Source organism: Schistocerca serialis, chromosome 1, assembly GCF_023864345.2.
Source record: "Schistocerca serialis cubense isolate TAMUIC-IGC-003099 chromosome 1, iqSchSeri2.2, whole genome shotgun sequence".
Taxonomy (NCBI): Eukaryota; Metazoa; Arthropoda; class Insecta; order Orthoptera; family Acrididae; genus Schistocerca; species Schistocerca serialis.
In genome coordinates, this window is record NC_064638.1 from 69,282,208 (window position 1) to 69,309,860 (window position 27,653).

The 27,653-nt window shown below is 38.9% G+C and overlaps 1 protein-coding gene across 1 annotated transcript in view; it reads left to right on the plus strand.

The window, feature by feature from the left end:
* Positions 1-26,388, plus strand: part of LOC126470012 (DNA polymerase theta-like) — a 347,322-nt gene extending 320,934 nt beyond the window's left edge. The window contains exons 25-29 of the mRNA XM_050097913.1: positions 11,965-12,116; positions 12,192-12,336; positions 12,443-12,562; positions 16,671-16,888; positions 25,604-26,388. Of these exons, the coding sequence (XP_049953870.1) occupies positions 11,965-12,116; positions 12,192-12,336; positions 12,443-12,562; positions 16,671-16,888; positions 25,604-25,741 (773 nt within the window). The 3' untranslated portion in view covers positions 25,742-26,388. The remainder of the gene's footprint in view (positions 1-11,964; positions 12,117-12,191; positions 12,337-12,442; positions 12,563-16,670; positions 16,889-25,603) is intronic.
* Positions 26,389-27,653: the final 1,265 nt, after the last annotated feature.

Sequence of the window (27,653 nt, forward strand, 5' to 3'; positions counted from 1 at the left end):
GATGATGATATGACTGAAGGGTAGTTCAAAAGATTTGGTATTAATACAGGGATATATGCCAACCAGCCAGCATAGAGATGAGGAAACGAAAGAATATTACGAGAAAATACAAGAACTCGTCAAGAAAGAAAATAGAAATGCCTACGTTATCATCATGGGGGACTGGAATGCAGCGGTGGGTGAAGGAAGAGATGAAGATGCATTACGAAAATTTGGATTAGGAATAAGAAATGAGAGAGGGGAATGACTAATTAGTTTCTGTAAAGAAAGTTCATTAGCAGTGGGTAACACATTATTTGAACACCACAAAAGGAGACGTTACACATGGATATCAAATTTGAATAGGGAAAGATATCAGTTGGACTACATCCTGATACAAAAAAGGTTTAGGAACTGTTTGAATAATGCTAAATCTTATCCAGGAGCGGATATAAATTCAGACCACAACCTAGTAATGGGAAAAATACAAGTGAAGTTGAAAAAGTCTGGAGAGGTACAGCAAAGGAAATACTAAACACAGAAAAACTCAAAGGGTTAGGAAGGGCATCAGATTTGGAGAACAGATTCATGGAAAAATGGCAAAGAGGTAGTGTTGATGAAAGTGTTAATGACAAATGGATAAAAATGAGGGAAGGACTCATGGACTCTGCCAAAGAAGTACTAGGAATTAGAGTATCCCAAAGCACCAGGAAAGAATGGATAACAGAAAACATGTTGAAAAAGATGGAAGAGTGGAGAAAGTGGAAAAGTGTAGAAACTGAAGAAGGCATAAAGAGGTACAGGAAACTGAATAATGAATTAAGAAGAGAAGCTGAAGAAGCAAGAGGAAAATGGATGAAACAGAAATGCTACGAAATAGAGAAAATGGAGAAAGAGGGAAAGTATGAAATGGTGTATAGACTGGCTAGTGAGATAGTTTTTGAACATAAAAGAAAGAGGAATAACATGGAAACAGAAAGAGCGGATGGTACTCTAGCAGAAGAACCACAGAAGGTTTTGAACAGATGGCAAGAATATATTGAATGTCTGTATAAGTGGGATGAAATGCAAAGTGAAATTAAGGTTTAAGAGGAGCAATATGTGCCGGAAGATGGAAATGGACTTACCATCTTGGAAGCAGAAGTAGAAAAGGCGCTGGAGGAGATGAAGAATAGGAAGGCATGTGGAATTGATGATTTGCCAGCAAAACTGTTGAAGAGTTTGGGAAACAAGGCACACCTTTGTAACAAGATGTATTACAAAGGGGAATGGCATGAGGACTTTGTTGCAACAGTGATGATACCAATAGAGAAAAAGAGAAACACTAAAAAATGTGAAGAGCACCGGACCATCAGTCTAATTTCTCATGCAGCTAAAGTCTTGCTGAGAGTGTTGAATAGAAGGCTATATGGCAAGCTGCATAGAGGGATTGCAGAGGAGAAGTTCGGATTTGGAAAGGAACAAGAGATGCTATTGGCCTGTTTAAGAGCTATAGGGGAAAGATATACGGAAAAAGGTAGAGAAATCTTTACTGTTTTTATAGACTTAGAAAAGGCTTTTGACAGAGTTCAGTGGAACAAGCTGATGGATATTTTGAAGAGGAAAGGAGTAGATTGGAAAGAGAGACGACTGATACAGAATCTATATTTACACCAGAAAGTAAGGATAAGGATTGGAAATAAAATGTCAGAAGGAAGCAGCATTGGATGACGTGTTAGACAAGGTTGTTGCCTTTCCCCACTGTTGTTTAACGTATAGCTTGAAGAGATTATTGCGAAAAGTTTAGATGGGAACAGAGGAATATGTATTGGTGGAAAGAGAATAGAATGTATAAGATTTGCTGATGACATGGTATTAGTGGCAGAAAGTGAGCGGACAGTGAATAACATGCTGAAAGATCTGAATGAAGCTTGTGTGGAATATGGGATGCAAATAAACACAGCAAAAACAAAGAGTATGGTTATCAGTACAAGATGCAGACTGTCCAATATTAAAATAGGACAATCTACCATTAGCCAAGTAAATGCATCTAAATATCTGGGAAGCACAATAACTGAAGACTTGAGATGTCACCAGGAGGTGAAAACTCGAATTGCCATAGCGAAGGAGGCATTCAACAGAAAGAGGAGACTCTTATGTGGCAAATTAGATAAAGGACTAAGGAAAAGGCTTGGAAAATGTTTTGTCTGGAGTGTGGCGCTATATGGGGCAGAAACATGGATGCTGGGATGAGAGGATGAAAAAAGGTTAGAAGCATTTGAGATGTGGATGTGTAGGAAAATGGAGAGAATAAGCTGGATGGAAAGAGTGAGTAATGAAAGAGTATTGGAAAGGGTTGGTGAGAGAAGATGTCCGCTGAAGGTTGTAAGAGAAAGGAAAAAGAACTGGTTGGGATATTCATTGAGAAGGGAGCGCTTGCTATCAGATGCTTTGGAAGGATTGGTTTGTGGGATAAGACTGAGAGGAAGGAGATAAAAGATGATAGACGACATAAAGGAAGAGGAAATTATGCAGACCTGAAGAGGATGGCAGAAGACCAGACTGCCTGAAGAACTACCATTTGAAAACCTGCCTTTTGGCAGAGCACTAATGATGATGATGATGATGATGATGCCACAGGAATTTATGTAAAGGCTTTTGTGCAGTCCAGCACATTAAACACTGCTGCACCATGTATCACCTAGTTGTAATCTCTTAACAGAGTACTGGGCATCTGTCTGGAATTGTCCTTGCATAAAGTGCATGACAACCACCACCCGAGCACCACATGCCACATTTTTTGGGTACTAGGTGGAACGGTGATGGCCATGGAATGCTGGAAGGGTGAATAATACCTTCACTGAGCATTGAGTCAAATTCTGCTTTTGTGATAGCAAGACAATCAGGAACTAAATGGAACTTGTGAGCCAGTAGTCATTTTGATACAGTGCACATTTCTGTGACATAGCTCTCTTGGGGTGTTATGGTTGGATACTTTTCAAGCAACTCAGTTTATTTTCTTTCTGCTGCCTACGTGGGCATGATACTGTGTGTCACTGCACTGAGTCTGAATCCAGCAGTCAGAAGTTCAGCAAAGTTGTTGACGAGTATCATGTTTGCCACATCAGTAGATGATGACAATGCATCAGGAAGACAGCCATCATTATGGGCTCTGTGATGTCAGGAATGGTGAAATTCCTGTTGGAGGCATGGTGCTGTCCCACATCAAGCGTAATATGTTGTGTTAGAGAGTCTTTCCTCCTCATCCCATCCGATAAAGTGTCCCCTGACTTGGGGTTCTGGGTGACTTTTCTATCCTGTACCCTTTTCCCCAAATCTCTCCTGTCCTTTTCCTTCACCGCTCTTCCTTCCCCTTCAGTTCTTCTGCCAGAAGAAGCAGCCACTGGCTCCAAAAGCTTGTAAAAGTTAAATCCTTTTGTGTGTGTGTGTGTGTGTGTGTGTGTGTGTGTGTGTGTGTGTGTGTGTGTGTGTGTGTCTGTCGGCAGCCGCTTGGTGAACAATTGAATAAAGTCAGTGGATAAATGCAAAAGTCTAACCCAGCGTCCAACAACTACTTTTCTCCAGTCGTCTGGTCGCTAGACACAGAATTTGACTGGAAACTAAATTCTATGCCTGACTGCTGAAGCCATTTGGGTAAGCACAAGGCGAGGTGTACTTGCACAAGATATTGAAATTTCTGCTGATGAAGGTATATCAAATGGTCTAATTCGGCCTTAACAAAGTCACGCAATGTGACAGGCACCTGCCACACCTGAAAAAATGAGGGCGGGCGGACTCTTTCATAGCAAAGTGGGCCTGATAACTGATTACAGAACCGAGCCCAGAGGAAAACAGAGCAAAAACTCGGAGCATAGGGACTCCAGTTGCTGAAATGGAACTTGATGTGACACTAAATTTACCTCACGAGCAATGGGGAAGCCGAAAGCGTTAAACCCATCTAACCTGAACGGGTCTGTATTGCGACAAGGATGGTGAGAGGGGAACAACAGATTTGTAAGAGTCAGGAGAGGAGAACTGACCTAGGATTGGAATCTGCTCTTTATTGTAGCTAACCGACATCCATCAAACCTGTGTGGTTGGGGGGACGGGGGAGGGGGGGGGGGGGGTTAGCAGCTCCTGTGTCCACTTGTGTTGTAGTGTTTTATTAAACACACACACACACACACACACACACACACACACACACACACACACACACACACACACACGCATGAATAAACAATTTGTTCAGGGAGAGAGTCATTGCAGTGGTAGAGTTTATGTCCATCGACACCATTGTGTTCGTCATGTTTGAAGAGCAGTTACACACTGATGCAATGTGACCTTTCTTTCAAAACTTGTTGCAAACAGCCCAATGCTTAGGGCATATTGGATGAAGGAGTATGGGCAAGATGGAAGGAGGGCATGCAGCCGCTGTTGTGAAGCGGCCTGTTGCTGCTGTGGCTGTAACCAATGCTGCCCCATGCGATGCTGAGACAAAGGTTGTACTGCTGCAACAACTACTCCATCATCCTGAATACTTGCAGCATGCCTATCAAAGGCTGACTGAGCAACTTCTGATACCTCCCCCCATGCAGCTATCTGATCACCAGCACACTTCAATGGACTATGCTATATTGAGCACATCCTTAAGCATCCGATTCTCATATTGAAGTGCTCTCTCTCTCTCTGTTTTCTCTATCTGGGGCCAGACAAATAACATCATGCACCATATGATCAGTGTAGGGTTCATGATGGGTACTAGTGTAAAATTAGAATGATGGCTCAACCTGCATAATTCTGCAGCCCAGCCTTTGTAATACTGGTTGGGGTGTTTCTCACAATGGTAAAATTGTACACGCTTCGCAATAAAATGCATCTCTCACAGAAATAGGTTGAGAGAAGTTTGCACATTTCATCAGATGGTAAGCTGGGAGGGTCCTGCAAAGATGCAAGTTGGCACAATTGATAAATGTGCAGCAGAAGCTACACTGGTTGGCATCGACCAAGCAAAAAACCTGGAAATGTTCGCATAGAAGTCCCAATCTTCAACTGTTTCACCATACGCTGGAGAGAGAGAGTAACCTGTCATGAACATGCAGATGCCACTTGATTGAAGGTGGTGGGGAGAGCCCTCTGTTGATCTGCAAAAGCTTGCTGCTGAGCAATGACATGATGGCGTATTTCTTCCATCTAGATGTTTGTTGTGTGACTGAGCTCTGACACTAACTTGCAGAGAAAACATAACCCTCACTTGTCGCCAAGTGTACTATAGCAAAAACAAGAACGATTTATGGAACATAGTATTTTATAGAGCAACATGTAAGATACAATGAAGCACAGGTTGTGCATAGCACTGAATACAGTGGCTGGACAACAGTGATACAGGTTGCAGAATAGGTTCAGCACTCGTTTGTGATCACTAAATAATACTTTTTCTTCGGCGGCTCACCAGTGTGTGTCAGAGGACTAACCCAGGTGGCCTCTATAAGTGCGACTGTGAACTGTATGGACACATGACCTGTGTAACTCCATGCGTCATGAGTGAAGTACATCACATATATTCATGAATAACTTCACATAGTGTCATAATAATGCAATAGTGGCCTTTTAAATGAGAAATAAATCTTGGTACTTGACGAGATAAAAGAAATTATTCAGGTAGTGAAGGGAGACGAAAATTTAATAGTCATGGGTGACTGGAATTCGTCAGTAGGAAAAGGGAGAGAAGGAAATATAGTAGGTGAATGTGGTTTGGTGGGAAGAAATGAAAGAGGAAGCCGCCTTGTAGAATTTTGCACAGAGCATAACTTAATCATAGCTAACACTTGGTTCAAGAATCATGAAAGAAGGTTGTATACCTGGAAGAATCCTGGAGATACTAAAAGGTATCAGATAGATTACATAATGGTAAGACAGAGATTTAGGAACCAGGTTTTAAATTGTAAGACATTTCCAGGGGCAGATGTGGATTCTGACCACAATCTAGTGGTTATGAACTGCAGATTGAAACTGAAGAAACTGCAAAAAGGCGGGAATTTAAGGAGATGGGACCTGGCTAAACTGAAAGAACCAGAGGTTGTAGAGAGTTTCAGGGAGAGCATAAGGGAACAATTGACAGGAATGGGGGAAAGAAATACAGTAGAAGAAGAATTGGTAGCTCTGAAGGATGAAGTAGTGAAGGCAGCAGAGGATCAAGTAGGTAAAAAGACGAGGGCTAATAGAAATCCTTGGGTAACAGAAGAAATATTGAATTTAATTGATGAAAGGAGAAAATATAAAAATGCAGTAAATGAAGCAGGCAAAAAGGAATACAAACGTCTCAAAAATGAGATTGACAGGAAGTGCAAAATGGCTAAGCAGGGATGGCTAGAGTACAAATGTAAGGATGTAGAGGCTTGTCTCACTAGGGGTAAGATAGATACTGCCTACAGGAAAATTAAAGAGACCTTTGGAGAGAAGAGAACCACTTGTATGAATATCAAGAGCTCAGATGGCAACCCAGTTCTAAGCAAAGAAGGGAAGGCAGAAAGGTGGAAGGAGTATATAGAGGGTTTATACAAGGGCGATGTACTTGAGGACAATATTATGGAAATGGAAGAGGATGTAGATGAAGATGAAATGGGAGATAAGATACTGCGTGAAGAGTTTGACAGAGCACTGAAAGACCTGAGTCGAAACAAGGCCCCGGGAGTAGACAACATTCCATTAGAACTACTGATGGCCTTGGGAGAGCCAGTCATGACAAAACTCTACCATCTGGTGCGCAAGATGTATGAGACAGGCGAAATACCCACAGACATCAAGAAGAATATAATAATTCCAATCCCAAAGAAAGCAGGTGTTGACAGATGTGAAAATTACCGAACTATCAGTTTAATAAGTCACAGCTGCAAAATACTAACGCGAATTCTTTACAGACGAATGGAAAAACTGGTAGAAGCGGACCTCGGGGAGGATCAGTTTGGATTCCGTAGAAATGTTGGAACACGTGAGGCAATACTAACCTTACGACTTATCTTAGAAGAAAGATTAAGAAAAGGCAAACCTACGTTTCTAGCATTTGTAGACTTAGAGAAAGCTTTTGACAACGTTAACTGGAATACTCTCTTTCAAATTCTGAAGGTGTCAGGTGTAAAATACAGGGACCGAAAGGCTATTTACAATTTGTACAGAAACCAGATGGCAGTTATAAGAGTCGAGGGGCATGAAAGAAGTAAAAACTTTGAGGTTTGCCGATGACATTGTAATTCTGTCAGAGACAGCAAAGGACTTGGAAGAGCAGTTGAATGGAATGGACAGTGTCTTGAAAGGAGGATATGAGATGAACATCAACAAAAGCAAAACGAGGATAATGGAATGTAGTCAAATTAAATCGGGTGATGCTGAGGGGATTAGATTAGGAAATGAGACACTTAAAGTAGTAAAGGAGTTTTGCTATTTAGGGAGTAAAATAACTGATGATGGTTGAAGTAGAGAGGATATATTTTTGTAGACTAGCAATGGCAAGGAAATCGTTTCTGAAGAAGAGAAATTTGTTAACATCGAGTATAGATTTAAGTGTCAGGAAGTCGTTTCTGAAAGTATTTGTGTGGAGTGTAGCCATGTGTGGAAGTGAAACATGGGCGATAACCAGTTTGGACAAGAAGAGAATAGAAGCTTTCGAAATGTGGTGCTACAGAAGAATGCTGAAGATAAGGTGGGTAGATCACGTAACTAATGAGGAGGTATTGAATAGGATTGGGGAGAAGAGAAGTTTGTGGCACAACTTGACTAGAAGAAGGGATCGGTTGGTAGGACATGTTTTGAGGCATCAAGCGATCACAAATTTAGCATTGGAGGGCAGCGTGGAGGGTAAAAATCGTAGAGGGAGACCAAGAGATGAATACACTAAGCAGATTCAGAAGGATGTAGGTTGCAGTAGGTACTGGGAGATGAAGAAGCTTGCACAGGATAGAGTAGCATGGAGAGCCGCATCAAACCAGTCTCAGGACTGAAGACCACAACAACAACAGCAACTTGACCCAGCATCATACATACAAACTGATGAGACATAGCATTATGACCACCTGCTTAAAATTGTGTCAGTCCACCTTTGGAATGCAGTACAACAGCAATTCTGCATGGCATGAATTTGATGAGTTCTTAGTATGTTTTCTGAAGTATGTGGTAGGTACTCGTACCCCCCCCCCCCATGAACCATGGACCTTGCCGTTGGTGGGGAGGCTTGCGTGCCTCAGCGATACAGATAGCCGTACCGTAGGTGCAACCACAACGGAGGGGTATCTGTTGAGAGGCCAGACAAACGTGTGGTTCCTGAAGAGGGGCAGCAGCCTTTTCAGTAGTTGCAAGGGCAACAGTCTGGATGATTGACTGATCTGGCCTTGTAACAATAACCAAAACGGCCTTGCTGTGCTGGTACTGCGAACGGCTGAAAGCAAGGGGAAACTACAGCCGTAATTTTTCCCGAGGGCATGCAGCTTTACTGTATGATTACATGATGATGGCGTCCTCTTGGGTAAAATATTCCGGAGGTAAAATAGTCCCCCATTCGGATCTCCGGGCGGGGACTACTCAAGAGGATGTCGTTATCAGGAGAAAGAAAACTGGTGTTCTACGGATCGGAGCGTGGAATGTCAGATCCCTTAATCGGGCAGGTAGGTTAGAAAATTTAAAAAGGGAAATGGATAGGTTGAAGTTAGATATAGTGGGAATTAGTGAAGTTCGGTGGCAGGAGGAACAAGACTTCTGGTCAGGTGACTACAGGGTTATAAACACAAAATCAAATAGGGGGAATGCAGGAGTAGGTTTAATAATGAACAGGAAAATAGGAGTGCGGGTAAGCTACTGCAAACAGCATAGTGAACGCATTATTGTGGCCAAGATAGATACGAAGCCCACACCTACTACAGTAGTACAAGTTTATATGCCAACTAGCTCTGCAGATGACGAAGAAATTGAAGAAATGTATGATGAAATAAAAGAAATTATTCAGATTGTGAAGGGAGACGAGAATTTAATAGTCATGGGTGACTGGAATTCGAGTGTAGGAAAAGGGAGAGAAGGAAACATAGTAGGTGAATACGGATTGGGGGACAGAAATGAAAGAGGAAGCCGCCTGGTAGAATTTTGCACAGAGCACAACATAATCATAACTAACACTTGGTTTAAGAATCATGAAAGAAGGTTGTATACATGGAAGAACCCTGGAGATACTAAAAGGTATCAGATAGATTATATAATGGTAAGACAGAGATTTAGGAACCAGGTTTTAAATTGTAAGACATTTCCAGGGGCAGATGTGGACTCTGACCACAATCTATTGGTTATGACCTGTAGATTAAAACTGAAGAAACTGCAAAAAGGTGGGAATTTAAGGAGATGGGACCTGCATAAACTAAAAGAACCAGCGGTTGTACAGAGATTCAGGGAGAGCATTAGGGAGCAATTGACAGGAATGGGGGAAATAAATACAGTAGAAGAAGAATGGGTAGCTTTGAGGGATGAAGTAGTGAAGGCAGCAGAGGATCAAGTAGGTAAAAAGACGAGGGCTAGTAGAAATCCTTGGGTAACAGAAGAAATATTGAATTTAATTGATGAAAGGAGAAAATATAAAAATGCAATAAGTGAAACAGGCAAAAAGGAATACAAACGTCTCAAAAATGAGATTGACAGGAAGTGCAAAATGGCTAAGCAGGGATGGCTAGAGGACAAATGTAAGGATGTAGAGGCTTATCTCACTAGGGGTAAGATAGATACCGCCTACAGGAAAATTAAAGAGACCTTTGGATATAAGAGAACGACTTGTATGAATATCAAGAGCTCAGATGGAAACCCAGTGCTAAGCAAAGAAGGGAAAGCAGAAAGGTGGAAGGAGTATATAGAGGGTCTATACAAGGGCGATGTACTTGAGGACAATATTATGGAAATGGAAGAGGATGTAGATGAAGATGAAATGGGAGATACAATACTGCGTGAAGAGTTTGACAGAGCACTGAAAGACCTGAGTCGAAACAAGGCCCCCGGAGTAGACAATATTCCATTGGAACTACTGACGGCCGTGGGAGAGCCAGTCCTGACAAAACTCTACCATCTGGTGAGCAAGATGTATGAAACAGGCGAAATACCCTCAGACTTCAAGAAGAATATAATAATTCCAATCCCAAGGAAAGCAGGTGTTGACAGATGTGAAAATTACCGAACTATCAGCTTAATAAGTCACAGCTGCAAAATACTAACACGAATTCTTTACAGACGAATGGAAAAACTAGTAGAAGCCAACCTCGGGGAAGATCAGTTTGGATTCCGTAGAAACACTGGAACACGTGAGGCAATACTGACCTTACGACTTATCTTAGAAGAAAGATTAAGGAAAGGCAAACCTACGTTTCTAGCATTTGTAGACTTAGAGAAAGCTTTTGACAATGTTGACTGGAATACTCTCTTTCAAATTCTGAAGGTGGCAGGGGTAAAATACAGGGAGTGAAAGGCTATTTACAACTTGTAAAGAAACCAGATGGCAGTTATAAGAGTCGAGGGACATGAAAGGGAAGCAGTGGTTGGGAAGGGAGTAAGACAGGGTTGTAGCCTCTCCCCGATGTTGTTCAATCTGTATATTGAGCAAGCAGTAAAGGAAACAAAAGAAAAATTCGGAGTAGGTATTAAAATTCATGGAGAAGAAATAAAAACTTTGAGGTTTGCTGATGACATTGTAATTCTGTCAGAGACAGCAAAGGACTTGGAAGAGCAGTTGAATGGAATGGACAGTGTCTTGAAAGGAGGATATAAGATGAACATCAACAAAAGCAAAACAAGGATAATGGAAAGTAGTCTAATTAAGTCGGGTGATGCTGAGGGAATTAGATTAGGAAATGAGGCACTTAAAGTAGTAAAGGAGTTTTGCTATTTGGGGAGCAAAATAACTGATGATGGTCGAAGTAGAGAGGATATAAAATGTAGACTGGCAATGGCAAGGAAAGCGTTTCTGAAGAAGAGAAATTTGTTAACATCCAGTATTGATTTAAGTGTCAGGAAGTCATTTCTGAAAGTATTCGTATGGAGTGTAGCCATGTATGGAAGTGAAACATGGACGATAAATAGTTTAGACAAGAAGAGAATAGAAGCTTTCGAAATGTGGTGCTACAGAAGAATGCTGAAGATTAGATGGGTAGATCATGTAACTAATGAGGAAGTATTGAATAGGATTGGGGAGAAGAGAAGTTTGTGGCACAACTTGACCAGAAGAAGGGATCAGTTGGTAGGGCATGTTCTGAGGCATCAAGGGATCACCAATTTAGTATTGGAGGGCAGCGTGGAGGGTAAAAATCGTAGAGGGAGACCACGAGATGAATACACTAAGCAGATTCAGAAGGATGTAGGTTGCAGTAGGTACTGGGAGATGAAAAAGCTTGCACAGGATAGAGTAGCATGGAGAGCTGCATCAAACCAGTCTCAGGACTGAAGACCACAACAACAACAACAACAACAACTCGTTGTCTATGGATAGACACACATTTCTGTAAATAATGGGCCATTGGTTTGTGGGGGCATCTGGTGTCCCTTCGTATTCTAGATGTATCCCATCAGGTTCAGTTCAGGTGACTTTACAGTGGTCAAGATACAACATGAGTTCACACTCATGCTCTTCAAAATACTGTAGCATAATTTTGATCTTGTGACATGGTCAGTTATCGTGCTGGAAGATGTTATCACCTTTGACGAAGCCCTCAAGCATGGTTATGGAAACTCGTTCTTATTACTAATTTACTATTATTTATGGCATACCTTTATATCATTAGCCTTCTTGACTATTAGAGTTTATAGAAATACTGCCACCCTTAGCTGAGAGAAGTATGGAAAAAAAAAATTCTGGACTTTTTTATTATGTTATAATTTTTGAATGGTAGAACTATAAATGTGTTATTAATATTCCCAAATTTGTGGTACAGGGGCACCCTAATACTTGTAACTGGACATTTTAAATCTAAAAACTGCATTTCTCAACAGGCAATGTATTCTTATCAGCAGACTACTCTCAGCTTGAGCTCCGTATTTTGGCACACTTATCAGGTGACCATATACTCCTAGATATACTCAATTCAGACAAGGACGTATTCCGTGGGATTGCTTCTATATGGAACAAAATTCCAGAATCTGAGGTAAGCCATATATCAGTGGAATGAAACTTGTGGCCCCTCTGTGATGGAAGTTGTCACATTTTATTTTTGTGCCAGGTAACTGACAAACTTCGTCAACATGCCAAACAAGTATGCTATGGTATGATATATGGCATAGGATCAAAGGCCCTGGGAGAACAACTTGAAGTCAATGAAACTCAAGCAGCAGAATTCATGGAAACATTCAAAAGAGCTTATCCTGGTAATACTTATTTGTTTAATGAAATATTTGTTGACTGTAATTCTGAACCAATACATATCAGTGTACTGTTTCATTGATGATAGAATGTAGTTCACAACATTTTTAGGTGTCAGAAAATATGTCGAAGACACTATTAAGAAGTGCAGAGCAAAGGGCTATATTGAAACACTGCATGGGAGAAAACGTTTCTTGCCAGCAATAAACAGCCCAAACCAAATTATAAGAGGTAAACACCTACAAATCATTTAAAAATCTTGTTGATAATTTTCCATAATATTTAATATAAGTAATAATGATATATAAATGTAATAATTACCTTTATTTGTATTACTTTGTTAAGAAATAAAATTTTCCTTCATAGGCAGGTTATTATTTCTGTAACTAATGCACTCCCCCACATACTTTATTTAGGAACCATCTGCCATTTACACTGCAATACTTAGGTGCACATCCATGTCATGATAGTTTGTGATACATCATGTTGCTATTATCGGATACTTGAAAAAACGATATTGTATGGCAGTACCAATTACTTTGCCCTGAAATGCTTCCACAACTGCTCTGAAGGCCACAACTTGTCTGTCTGGTTATGTTATGAAACCAAGAGGTCATGAAGATGTTTAGACAGTTATCTTATATTTGTTTAGACGAGGGCTCAAATCCCTATACAGTTGATTCAGATGTTCTGTGGTTCCCAGTTTCACTGAAGGAAGATGTGAGAATCCTTCTTTAAAAAGACTGTGGCTGCTTCTTTCTCTCACCGTCTTCCAACTGAGCAAGTGCTCCATCTCTAATGATTTTCATCTTAACAGAAGAAATTATATCAATCTTAGTGAAGGCCAGTTCCCTGTTATTGATTGGTCTATTGGTGAAGAATGCTGCTGAACTACTTCACACCCCTCTTTTAATTCCTAATAGCTCCAAGAACAATTTTTTTTCCCTATGCAGATGTGCCTTGTTATACTGTGTCCCTGCAGCTGTAAGTTTCTGCCCTCCAGAGTCTCTTTAAAGCCAGAAAATAAATAATATGCAGTGATGCTAGATCTGATAGTATTTCCGTTCTTGGCGTGCACCCATGTCCTAAGATTGTAGCAGAGTCTTCCCAGTGCTCCAGCTTTCCACACCACTGTGCTATTCTGAGCAGGTGTGCAAGTGAGATGGCTGTATGCTGAAGGCTGTACACTTCGTAAACTTAGGAAGGCACTTTTGCAACACAGTGGGACTACTTCTGACGGGTGAATACTGCAGCATACTTTTATAAGCAAGGTTCTATCATAAGCATTTATTTTCAACTTTTTATTTTTCTGCCAACACAGTTACTTTATTACTTAATTAAATAAGTACTTTAAGTAGTACTAATACAGTGAACAGAACTCCACACCCTTTTTATTAAACACAATGTGTACACACAAGCATTTAGTATTAACTTGTGATGTTCATAAACTTATACACATTTCAGATTTAGATTATGTACTTTCTCTGGAACTATGGTTCATGATACAATTAAACACATGGAGTTACACAGGTTAAAATCAAGTACTTATGAACATCGTTAGGGCTTGACCACTTTCATAACATAAAAAAATATATTTGTGTGTGTGTGTGTGTGTGTGTGTGTGTGTGTGTGTGTGTGTGTTTTTGCGCACGCATGCACACACACACACACACACACACACACACACACACACACACACACACACACCATGTTCAACTAAATATTGAAATAATTTTAGCAGCTTGCGAAGTCAAGGATATTCGTATTGGGTAACCATTTTATAAAAGTTTTGTAGTATTGGATTGAGCAGACAGGTCACTGAGCCAGGTGCTGCACTTTACATTTATCAGATGAAGTCGGTAGTAATGAGATATGAGGGCATGCTCTAAAAGTAGTGCCTCCAAGTTTGTTATTCTGTTCTCAATATTGGTCGTGGAGATATTACATGTCATGCATATTACTCAGTTGACTTTCCCATTTCACTGATGCAAGTTGCAACCCTGTGCTGCTAGAGAACTCAAAATTGTAGCTCGAACATGATGGTGTGTAATGTAACTATGTTGATGCGTGCAGAACAATGTGCTGTAATCGAATTTCTAACCATTTAAAACTTGCCTCCAATTGAAAAGCTGTGTATGGTGATGATTGTAATGACATTTTAATGTGTGATAGTGGGTTGTTCATGCTTGTAATGAAGGAAATTGTGATGCTAGTGACCAAATATGGCAACCAACAAGACTCATTAGACTCTGTTTGATGCACTCATCAGAGAAAATCATCAGATAACACACTCCTCTCTGGAAAGAGTGGCATATCACGTGAGCATGTACAGACCATCATTGAAGAACTACAGTAGAGAAAACTGGTGACTGCCTCAAATGCTAACTCCTGGCTTTAAACAGAGGAGATTGGACATCTGTCAATAATTTCTTTTGTGTTCTGAGTGTCATCAACATTGTGATAGATGATGGAAGCTGGGTTCACAATTTTGACACCAAAACGTAGTTCCGCCACAAGGGATCACTGACACCAAAACAGTTCAAGACTCTGTCCTCAGCAGGCAAAGTCATGCTCACAGTGTTCTGGGATGTTCAAGGTGTGGTGCATTTTTTGTGGAATGTCGAAAGACCCATGCCATCTGGCCATCGTGATTTAGGTTTTCTGTGATTTCCCTAAATCACTTCAGGCAACTGCCGGGATGGTTCCTTTGAAAGGGCTGACTTCCTTCACCACCCTTCCCTTGATCCGAGAGACCGATGACCTTGCTGTTTGGTCTCTTCACCAAAATCAACCAACCAACAAAGAGTACCTGCAGAGAACTGACCATTGGTGCTGGGACTGGCAGGTGACGTTCAACATAAACATATGTAACATGTTGCAAAATAGACATAAATAGCCATTACTGAACAATTATATGATTGTTAAACAATCAGTGTAAATATCTACATCATTACATGCCTAGGAGCATGCATATGGAATGATTTAAAATGTAACAACTACATACAGTTAATTGTAGATACAAAACTGATATTCACCGACAGAATCTTCAGGACATGTGATCCACAATGTAGAAGGTAGATCACAAATCACTCATTTGACCTATACTTTAGAACTGCTGGTCAGTCTGGGTACCTTACCAGATAGGATTAATTGAAGAAATGGAGAAGATTCAAAGAAGAGCAGCAGGTTTTGTCGCAGATTTGTTTAGTAAGATTGAAAGTGTCATATAGATGCTTATCTAGCTTCAGTGACAGACACTAGAAGAGACACATGCATCATGCCGTGGTTTATTGCTAAAATTCGAAAAGTATATGTTGTTAGACCCTTACTGCTAGGTACATCTCATGAAAAAACTGGAGATGACACAGAGATTTACAAACAGTTGTTCTTCCTGTGCACCATTTGTGTCTGGAGCAGGAAAGGTGGGAAGTGACAGTTGACAGTTGTAAGCAAAGTGTGGATATAGATACATATAATGCTCATAAGTACCCAAAATTTCTCCCATTGTGTTTTGTGCAATAGTAGCGAGTGGTTTGATAGTTGAGAAGAGTGGACTCCAAACCAGCTATCTACCAGCATCGCATGGATTTTTTTTATGATTCCCAAAGTACCTGGGAGTAAATATGAGGATGCTTCAATCAGGAAAATTATCGCTTGTTCTTTGGGTGTCTTTGTCAGCTAAACAACCAAACTTCAGAGATGTCAATGATGACCAAAACTAACTTGTAAGCTCCAACTGCTAACCCTTCGTCCTACCCTCCACCCACTCCCATTACCCCTCACTCCCACTCTCACTCCCTCCATTCCTCTCTCTCTCTCTCTCTCTCTCTCTCCCTCCCTCCCTCCCCCCCACTCTCCCTCTCCCCCTGTCCCTCTCCCCTACCCCTCAGCAGCTGGCGGCCAGAGTGGCCAAGCGGTTCTAGGTGCTGCAATCTGGAACCGCACAACCTCTACGGTCACAGGTTCAAATCCTGCCTTGAGCATGGATGTGTGTGATGTCCTTAGTTCAGTCAGGTTTAAGTAGTTCTAACTTCTAGGGGACTGATGACCTCAGAATTTAAGTCCCGTAGTGCTCGGAGCCATTTGAACCTCAGCAGCTGAAGAACAAAACTCCCAACCATGTTGTATCAAACATTTTAAACAATGAATGTATTACTCTTGTGTCATTTTCTCATGGTCACCTGTTATATTGGAATATTAATGAACAGTCATATCACTACAAAATTATTTGTATAGTTAAGATAATTTAAATTTTTCCTCAGTTTTGAAGTGATAAATTAATTGCTACACGAGAGATGAATGAGTAACAATTTTTAAATATATTGAATTTTGCTTTCAGCTCATGCAGAACGACAAGCTGTTAATTCTACCATTCAAGGATCAGCTGCTGATGTTGCAAAGAAAGGAATGGTGCTTGTGGAGTCAAGATTAGCTGCATCACTTTCACATAATCCATCTGTGGTGACTAGGGCACAAGATCAGAGAACCAATAAACTAAGTGTTACAGCACCTAAAGCAGAGTTAATTTTGCACTTGCATGATGAACTCTTATATGAGGTAATAAACACTCAATTAAAAGTGGATCTCATTAACTGTTTAAGTGTTCTTAGTACTCCAAGAAAGGGAGACAGAAAGAATGGAGAAAAAGATGAAAAGCGACAATTAAATCTATTTTTAACTTTTAACTGCTGTATTTACTAGTGCAGTACAATAGCATATATGCAGATTCTGAAAGATATTTCCATATATCTTCATATTTTCTCAAAATTTTGAGTTTCTCTCTCTCATTGTTAACCTATTTTTATTTCCTGATATTCCTTCAAGAAAACACACATCACAATTGTTGATCCTTACATGGTATGTAGAAAAAACACCAACATTGCCCAATTTATGTGGAAGACTAAATTGCTTATTTTTCAAGAGGGAACACATGCGCCGAAATGTGTAGTTAAAGCCCATTGGGTCACCCAAGTTTCTTCACATTGTATTAGGTATCCTAATTGATTGTGCAAATGATTAGCTGTCAGTGTGAGATGTATGCATGAACTGTATATGTTTAAGAATTATTGTACTGAACTGAATGGTAAACTTATTTTTTTCAAGAAGAAATCAATGTATATGAATTCATAGTTTGAGCACTGTGGGATGTCAAAGTTTGAAAAACACTCAGATATGATGATGAGTGTGTATTTCGTGTCTAATTTAAAAACCTAATAACAGCATCACATCGTGCTGAGACTGATGCACATGAAGAAATAAGTGCAACTTTGAACTAGGTATTTCAGTCACAGTATGGATTCATGCCACAAGGCTCCCTTCCAATGTTTCAGTAGCAGCTCACATCATAGTAGCCTACAAATAATAGTCAAGAGTGGAAAGATCTAGGGACCACAAGGGCCAAGAAACAGGTCTCCCTGTACTCTGAATGTGTTATCCTGAAGGTGCGGCACATTTGTATCGAAGTGGAGTGCCATCACTTTCCAGCCATATTACCTGATGAACCTGTAGTGGCACATCTTTGAATAGGATAGGAAGAACATCTCCCAGTTAAATGAGGTACATTGGCCCTGTTAATCTGGTTGAGATTATATACGGCCAAATTATCTGTCCACGCAGTCTCTCTGAATCCTATGTTGGTTTTTTCTAACTACTTATTGCACAGAATTTTGTCCACCCAAATATGAGTGTTGTGTGAGTTCATGCCATCCTGAATCAGCATACATTCATTGGTGAATAGCACCAAAGTTGGATAGTGACTCAGTGGCAGTTACCAAGCATGATGGAAGGTCCACTTCAGCCTTTTACCTCTAATACTAGACAGGGCTTCAGAATAATTGACACAGTATACAGAAGGTCTTCCATGCACACACTATTCTTGATGGAAAACTTTTTCACATACATCCTCACAACAGCTCTACTATTGCCATTGACATTCATAAGTCTGCCTCCAGTCACCTGCCCAATGCAGAAAGAAAAGTGATATTCATAACACCTTCAGAATACTGGGAAATTGACAGTGCTTCACAGGCATGTTTTTACCATTACCAGTATTTCTTCTTTCTTGTAAAGTAGTTCAAAGCATGAATCTAATACTAGGCCAAAGAAAGACTCTAAAGGTTTAACATTAGTGCAGTGGGGTGTTAAGTACATGACTACGCATGTATTCAGCAGCCTGCCAGAGTATATTAATTGTCTTTTGGGTAATGTAATAGGGTCAATAGGTTTTTATAGGGCAGCTACTTTAACTCCACTGAAGGATATCTTCACAGAAACTGTTAAAATTAATGAAGTAGGTAATGATATAATTAATATTAGCACTGTAACATGACAATCTTTTATAAAGTTAAGTCATTTGATTGCATTGCACTTAAAAATAAAATGTACAGTTGACAAAACAAAACTTTTCACATGTCTTCATAAGTTAAGGTACCTTCAGTTGTATACAGCTTGAACCAGTGGGAACATATTGGCAACAGCAGTGGCACCATGTGTAGTGCACTGTTAGCAATGTGTTTTTTCCCTTTTTATCGTAATGATTTTACTTATAGAACTTTTTTATTTTCGGTAATTGCAAATAATTACCACATGTTGTTTTATGTATACACTGTAACACTTACTTTTATCTGTTTGAAACACAAAGATCTTTCTGGCCCGACTATACAAATAAGATCACCACTATGTAGTTACTTGATATCCATGTGACTGCATTCGAGGATCTGGATTTCCACAGAAGAAAGGTTCATGTTCCCTTGATACCATTTTTTTTACATTTATTGGTGTACTGCAAGTGTAACATGAATATATTCAACGTATGCTGAACATAATAACTCACTGTGTTACAGGTGAGTATATAACAGACATCATTTACTGCCAGGATGTCTCAGGATATGCAGGCCATGAGAGATAGCTTCCTGACACTCGTCCAGTATAATGTTTTCAGTACGGCTTCCCAATGAAGTGATCCAGTTGCAGCAGGACCATTCACCAGTTTACATGAGTTGAATTATTCAGCCATGGTTTTCACAACAAGCTGATGTCAACCTGATTAATTGGCATGTTTGAGCGCCAGATGTGAACCCCATTGAAAATTTGTGGGCTAAAATGATGCCTCATATGAACCTGATGTTAGCCAACACCAGTCCCCAGACCTGGTGTCGTACACATAGGAGAGTCTCGCGGACAATGGAATGTATTTCCAGAGACAGTTCAAACAAGTTAATTTGAATAGAACTAGAAATGACATCCTAATATGAGACAGTCAGAAAAAACACTTAATGTTGACCAATATCAGAACAGGTAAACCCTAAAAAAATAATCTCCTCTTCCTTACTGCCTCTCCAACATTTTCTGCATTTACTGTGCCAAAGAAGTGCAGTCAGGACATACAAAAGCTCTTTTCCATTGAGGATTATTACATGTTATTGACTTCTTCAGACTGTAGATACAACGCATTGTCCTGAATTAAATTTGTGTCAGACTGAATTTTTTGTCTTTTTATTTTTCAAGAACAGATTTTGTCTCTTTTGACTCTGCTACAACTTTCATATCTTTGAATTGTTTCAAACATTCCCTATATGATGACAATGTTATCCACTTAACAGATTCAGAACATGCTAATTTTATTAGATCAGGTTGCCTTTGATGTGGCTTCCTGATTAGGACACCAGTTTCATCTTGTAAGTACAACACCAGGTGTACTGCAAAGTCATCGTCTCTAAGTATATACTGTCCCGTCTTCCAGAGGTCATTTATAGAATTTTCCATTGTTAGTGCTGTCAAATTGGCTGCTTCAAATAACCTCATAATCAAAAAAGAGGGTGCTACTTGGTCTGGGTTACTTGCCCACCAGGTTTCTATTTCTCAGGGATAATGTGTTTTAAATGGCCCCATGAATTCTGGACAAGAAGTGTGTATCATATGGGGAATACGGTGATATAGAGATGATGTGTTCACTGTCTTCTTTAGCTTTGTCTATCACACAAATGTAATATAATATCCATCAAGTATTAGCACAACAGAATCCTCACCAGGTGGCTTCACAGTGTTCACAAAATTGTCAGACAAATTAGCAAACATATGAGTCTAAATCCAGCTACTATGGTGCAAGACGAAGTTACCCTAATATGAGATACTTTGTCTTAATGTGTGGTATAACTGCACAATGGGATAGCCATGGTAGTACATATTAGGAATAATCCATCTTACATTAGAAACCTAGACTCATACTGCTCGATTTGAAGGCCAGTTCATTACAGACTCGGTGAAGAATATAGTTATATGAATATTGTTGCAATAGCTACTCAAAAGCTCCTGCGAGCACATACACCCGAAAAGCTTGAAAGTGAACTCTTCTAGAATAAAGGATTCTTGACAGTATCCAGCTCTGTAACAGTCTACTCTCCACCTCAGGTGCAATGAGACCTAAGTTCTGATACCTCCCAACAGAGCTGAGCACTTTCTTCAGTCAGTATCTAACTTTCTACCATTAGTGAACTGTCGTGTAATAATCACCTTTCCTTTATGTTCAAAATCATTTTCAGTAATAATAGTATCTTTGGGTAAATTATAAACAATGTCAAATCAAAACATAAATAGTCATTTTCTCAAAGTAAATTCTAATAGCAGTAAGGCAAATAGTGGTGCATCCCATCATCTGGCTTCAGAAGTTTCATACCTGAAGACCAATAACATCATTGAGTTCTATTTCCCTTGAAAATTATGGAGAAACAAACTGTACTTTTCCATTGGAAAACCATGTTCTAGGCTTACACTGTCAGTCAGCAGGGTGTGCAATTTCGCAGCTGCATATCTCTTTCGGATCATTGTATACATCTAACCAAATTTTAATATATATGGTCTGACAGAATTTAAACATCTTCTCTGTTTCTCAATTTCATCTTAGTAATTTTCTCTGCTGTATCTACTGTCCCCTTCTGTCTGATACTTCTGTGAATAGTTTTATGCATACAGACAAAGCTTTCTCTTTGGCAAAGTAATATGGACCTGATTGTTTTCAAAATGAAAAGTCATAGTGAATTTTGGAATTCCCAAATGAAAGGACAAAAAGATTGTTGTTCAGCCTGACACTTACATTTGAGTGTGTAAGATAATAATAAGTATGTAATTTCCAGTTTCATTCATGCCATAGAGTTGAGTAATTATTCAATTAATTGCTCTCTGCTACATTTGAAATACAAGTTTCGTAAAAGATAAAACCAGAAGTATAACCCATCTAAAGTCATGTACTGCTCAACACAACAATCTTCTCTCATCCCTATAAAACAAAGGCCCTCAAAATAATTTGGATAAATTTGATTTAAAATTTTATGAGTTTTTTGATAAAGTTTTTTAGCTCATTTAAAGACTAAAAATAATATGCACCATCATTGTACTCATCAAGACAAAGAAACTACCACAGAAAGGCCATTGGCACCTACCATAGTGGGGACATAAAAAAATATTGGTCGGATGGTGAAACCCAAACTGTGGCTCAACAAGTAATAAACAAGCAATTTGATCATGACCTGCTTGCACAGTGATGTAATACCTCCTTCGGACCGCATCTGGTACTGCTGGTCAAATCACAACGTATTTCATTATCACTGTTGATATCCTATGCATCCGTGTATAATATTTAATTTGTATTAATTTCAAATGTTGTATATAGCACATCTCACCGGTATAATAATATGTTGTCACAATAACGTAACAGGGGCATTAAAGTTTTGCCAAAAACTGTGTGTAGCTGTACTCACGGAGATTGCCCAATGTGGGACTTCGCCATTCTCCATGCAAACAGTTTTCTTTTGTTGACTATACTTCAAGGACTTCATTCAAAATTCCAGATTTTATATAGAATCTGTAGAATACAGTTCATGTACTCTAAAAAGAAAATATAATTACATATTATATTCTACCCTAGTCATTTTAAGAGGTCTTAAGTTTCGTAGACATGAATGTGCCTACTGCAAAATTTGTGTTTTGTGGGCAGGTTCCAGGTTTTGACTCAAATTTAGTTTTATTACTGTCAACAAACATGGTCCCTCAATTGGCAGTCATACAGAAATTAATATTCAAAATAATTAAAGCCAGTTTTAGCATAGCAGTGTAAGCAAACAATTAATTCCTACACAGATAATGTTTTATTTGAGCAGTGGCATGGTCCAGTACTCTAACTTGCTAATGTTGATTAATTCCCCACATTTATCTAGTTTACACAGTCTGTTGAATAACAGTCTCTCTTATAAAGAACAGTACAACTGTTCATGCTAACTCTCAATGAATAAAATGCATCTCCACAACTGCAAACTATTTTTACTAAAAATGAATAAGTACAAACTGCCTACCACATTATCACAAGTTCACCAGTGACTCTTAGCTGCACAGTTCTTACCCCAACTAAGGACACCAACAAGAGACTGTTCAATCTGCCCTGCTCTCTTCCTCCTCATCTTGACCATGTGACCAACCAAGGACACCAACAAGAGACTGCTCAACCTGCCCTGCTCTCTTCCTCCTCAACTTGATCATATGACCACTATTTGAGTCAAGTTAACTCCTAGACCACCAATCGAAATTATTTACAGTTTTTGAACATATGTCACATCAAACAAAAAGAAGATATATTTTGCATTACATCTGCATTCCAATATTATACATATTTTCTATATAGCTGAAATTATGTCTTTTGGATAAGTATTTTACACTATGAACAGAAACTGCTGGACCTTAGTCAAGTTCACACCTTATTTCTCCATGCCCTGTGTTACTGATTTAGTGAAATGACACACTCACAACATTTCTTATTAATACATATAAGTAAAAGACAATAATATGAACTATTTATGCAGAGGCTAATCTTTTTATGTAATTGTAGTGAATTGTTTTGGTATGCAACCATTGTAGTATGATGTTTTTGTTTATAACAAATTTCTCTTTTGGTTTAACAGTATGTCACATAGGCCCATTGTACGGCTGTCTTTATTCTCTGTATATGGCCCGTCATGGGTATAATCATAAAATTTTCTTTTGATAAGCAATATACAAACTTTAATAACATTATTCATATTAGTATTAATTGTTTGGTAAATACTTTATTGGACTTGTCATTTTATTGTGATTTTTTTCTAGTATTCTTTCATCAGTATATAATTTACTGTTGGATGCACTCAGAACTTTGCCATGTGAGCTGCTGCCTTTTAGCACTTGGCCATGAAGTGTACTTAATGATGCAAGATTTCTTGAAAGTGGTTGCACAACCATCTGCGGCTCAGTTGTTCCAACCTTCCTACCAGCATACATCTTACTTAGTTTATACAGCCACCTCATTCATCAGTTATGTGTAGCTCAATCCAGCCTTCATTCTCCCTGTTCAATTTATACATATAAAACCTTTGGCCTGTAGCGTCACAAGCTCTGGCTAAAGGATAGCAGCAATAGCATTTTCAGTTTCCTTCTGTAGCTCTTCCAGAGTGTGAGGATTATTTGAGCACACCTGAGGCTTCAATTTTCTCCATAGGTAAAAATAACAGGGAGAGAGAGTAAGTGATCAATGTGGCCAGGAGACTGAACTTCCTATGCTGATTGTCTTCTCATCACGCAACACGTCATATGCTTGTGACAGGTTTGTCAGGGTGATGTGTGTGTTATTTCTCCATCTTCCTGAAAATACCATACTGTCATTTGTTTACTGTGAGTTGATCCACATATGGATTAAGCACCATACTGTCATTTGTTTACTGTGAGTTGATCCACATATGGATTAAGCAGATTCCAGACATAGCAGTTAGTGTTAACACTCACTTTTATGGCCCAGGTATCGTTTTGTTGATATGTCTCTCTTCACTTGCGTCTGGCTTCCAACTCCGTCCATCAACATCTTGCTGCCACTTCAAGAAACAACTTAATGCTGCTATTGCATTTGAGGGCAAGGTAAAAAGGAGGAAGAGGGATACTGGAGGAGAGGGTGTGAGTACACAGGGATGAGTGAAGTTAGGATCATGAGGCAGAGGTGGAGGTTGGTGTGGGGCAGATGCTAGCTGTGATTTGGGCAAGGAGGATTATAGTATCAAAGCATATGTTGCAAGGTTAACTGTAATTCAGAGAAGCTTTTGTTTGGCAGAAGGACCCAAGTGGCACAGACTGTGAAGCAGCTATGGAAATCAAGCATGTTGCACTCAGTGTAGTGTCCTTTCATTGGGTAGTCAGCTCTGCTATTGGCCACAGTTTAGAAGTGGCCACTCATTCAGCTGGACATAAGATGCTATACAGAAAATACAACAGAGCTGGTATATGAAATGACTGCCTTGAAGGTGATGCTACTGCTGATAGTATAGTATAGGATAGGATAAGATAATCCCGTGTTGAGACTGGAATAGGATGTACTTTGGATGGAAGGGCTGGGGTAGTATCAGACAATTCTAGATTGTTGGTCTTCTGCAGGGGTAAGTGTAATGATGGATTAGGATACTACATAGATTTAGTGGATGACAAAATACCACTTTTGGATGACTGGGGAGGATGTTGGGTGGGATGTTCCTCATTTACACACACAGTGGTAAGTAGTCAAAGTCCTGGTCATGGATGTGGTTCAGTTGTTCCAGTCTCCGATGATACTGAATGATGAGGGGAGTGCTAATTTGCATCTTGGTTCCTGGGGATGACCACAGGCTTAGGGCATTTGTGCATATGTCTCTTGAAATTATCTATGGACTCTGTGTGGTGGCGCCTGTCTGTGGAGTCTTCGTAGACCTTAGGATCATGTGCAATAGATTGCACATCACTGCAAATGTGCCATCCAAGGCTGGTCATACTGTATGGGAGTGACTTATTTGATGGCTTGACATGGACTGAGGTGTGGATGGAACAATTAGAGGGGTGGAGTCACTGCTCAGAAATGTGGCACATACGAGCTGAGGCTCTCTTGGTATTCTGGCATGTCTAGTACAAAATTTTATTGAGCATAGAGTCTTATTAATATGTCACTGTGAAGTCATATCGTAAAATGTGACTTGTAATTATTCTATGCCCAAGCTTTTAGTTGCACTAATAAAATACCTTTTAGTCTTTTAAATGAAAATAAGCTGTCAAACACATAATATGTGGATCAGCTGCAGACCATAATTGGTTTTCTTTAGTCCATACAGCTATCTCATAGTGCTCAGTAAACCAGATTGTTTCTGATATTAATTTGAGTGAATCTGTTAATTCTTAAATTTTTAATTTTTGTAATTGTTATCAATATTCTTAGTTACTGTGAATCCTTTCTTGCAGGTATCAAAAGGGGAACTACAGAAGGTAGCTCAGATTGTTAAATCTGGAATGGAATCAGCAGCAATCCTTTCAGTGAAGTTGCCAGTAAAGATAAAAACAGGCAATTCTTGGGGATCCCTGAAGGATATGGAAATATAGATATCTTCTGTTCAAAATGTTGAATTAAAGCAAATAATAATATTTCTGCAGTCACTAACTGATATGACCCCACCTTAAAAAAAAAGAAACTATCATTTATTGTATACAAAATCATGAAAACATTCAATTATTTTATTATTAGAGTTAAAAATAATGTGTAAAAGATTGTTGCAAGCATGTTGTTCCGAGAATTTTTTTTTCCATTTATGCCATGTTCATATTTTGTAAGTTTTTTGAACACACTGTTTTATTCTTTAACTGCACTTTTTTATATAATTGAAAATAAGGAAAAACCGTTTTCTGTTATTTAATGAAAGATTTTTTTTCAAATTATATTGCATGACTATGGTTTTGGTAACTGTATAGTTATTTAAAGTGTCTACAGATGTACAGTTTAACTTTGTAAGTTTGCAGTTACACTTTTAAATTTTAAAAAAATCTAGTCATCTGTACTTCTCTTGACTGTTTCTTGAATATGTGTATGTAGCTTACTTTAATTTATTGGAATGAAAATAAACACATTTCCATAATTTTTTAGATAAAACATCTAAATCTCTAGTGATTGAATAGAAATATATACATGCACTATGCTTTAATTTTTTTCATTGGAACACCTGATTATTAGTATCACCTGATTATTGTTTTCCTTCATATGTGCTTATATTTTTTTATATTCTGTTTGACATGTAGTAACTTTTTGTTTTGTGTGAGTAGCAGCCTGATAATAGCAGCTGAAATCTGTAGTAAACATATTTTTATTTGTTTCTCCCTCATAACTGTTTTCTTTATCTCCCCTTGGTTAACAGTTTATCATCCTGCTGTTCAAGAATGAACGTAGAGCCTATGCAATCTACTTGAGTTGCAGACTTAGTAGCTGTGACTGTGAATGTTATTCAGAAACAGGATTCTGAAATACATCAGCATGAAGCTGAAAAATAATGAAATTAGATTATGTATATTAACTTTTTTCTTAAATTGTCAGCACAATTATGATGGGATCTAATGGACCATTAGAAGAGTAGATAACAAATGTTTGTATTTATGATTCATGAAACCTAATGGAGTTGATAAAATGTTGAGAACAACGAGCAGTGTTGCAAAGCAGAAACATGCTCAGGTCTGTTGCGGTAACACTCACATTTATCACATGCACTTTGTAGGCATGTGAGGCTCTCATTCAATATTTTTGTTGCAACATAAGTAATTTCTTTGTTATCCAAAATATATATTGGTAAAGAGTAATGAAGGTGACGGTTGAACCTGATATTAAAGTGAAAGTGGTCACCATTCCAAATTCACATTAGACCTAGTTGTATTGGAAGTATTATGCCATTATCTTTCTGGGATATGCGAAACCAGATCACCTAGCCCGTTTTAAAAGGACCTGCAGTTTGACGTATCTTCCAGGCAATGCAATAATTAAGAGTTTTTCTCATACCCACTGTATTTACATAAGTTTGAGTAATATTTCATTCCAGGAAAAGACCTAGAAAATAAGCAAAATGGTTTCACTTAAGATACGAAATAAAAGTGAAAAATCCTGAGTGGAACATGGACACTCACATTAAACCAGAGCAGTTAGGCTGTGATTTTTCAGGAGACTACAATGGATAAATAAATGAAATCCGAGAGGAATACAAGTGATTTAATTGATTTGGTGCATTCAGAAAACATTGTTGTAAAAATGATAACATGGTCTGTGGAGTTCAAAGGCATGTCAAGAAAAGGCAGCAATATTGAAAAAGGTAGGCACAAGTTTGAATTGGGCAGACTGTAATTATTCAAATATTTATAAATGGGTGAATACTTTCATATTATGTACTTACCCAGGAATAATATTGTGTAAAATACAGTTACAATGGTACAAATGTAACAAAAATATTAAACAAACAGTGCTACAGATGAGTGTTAA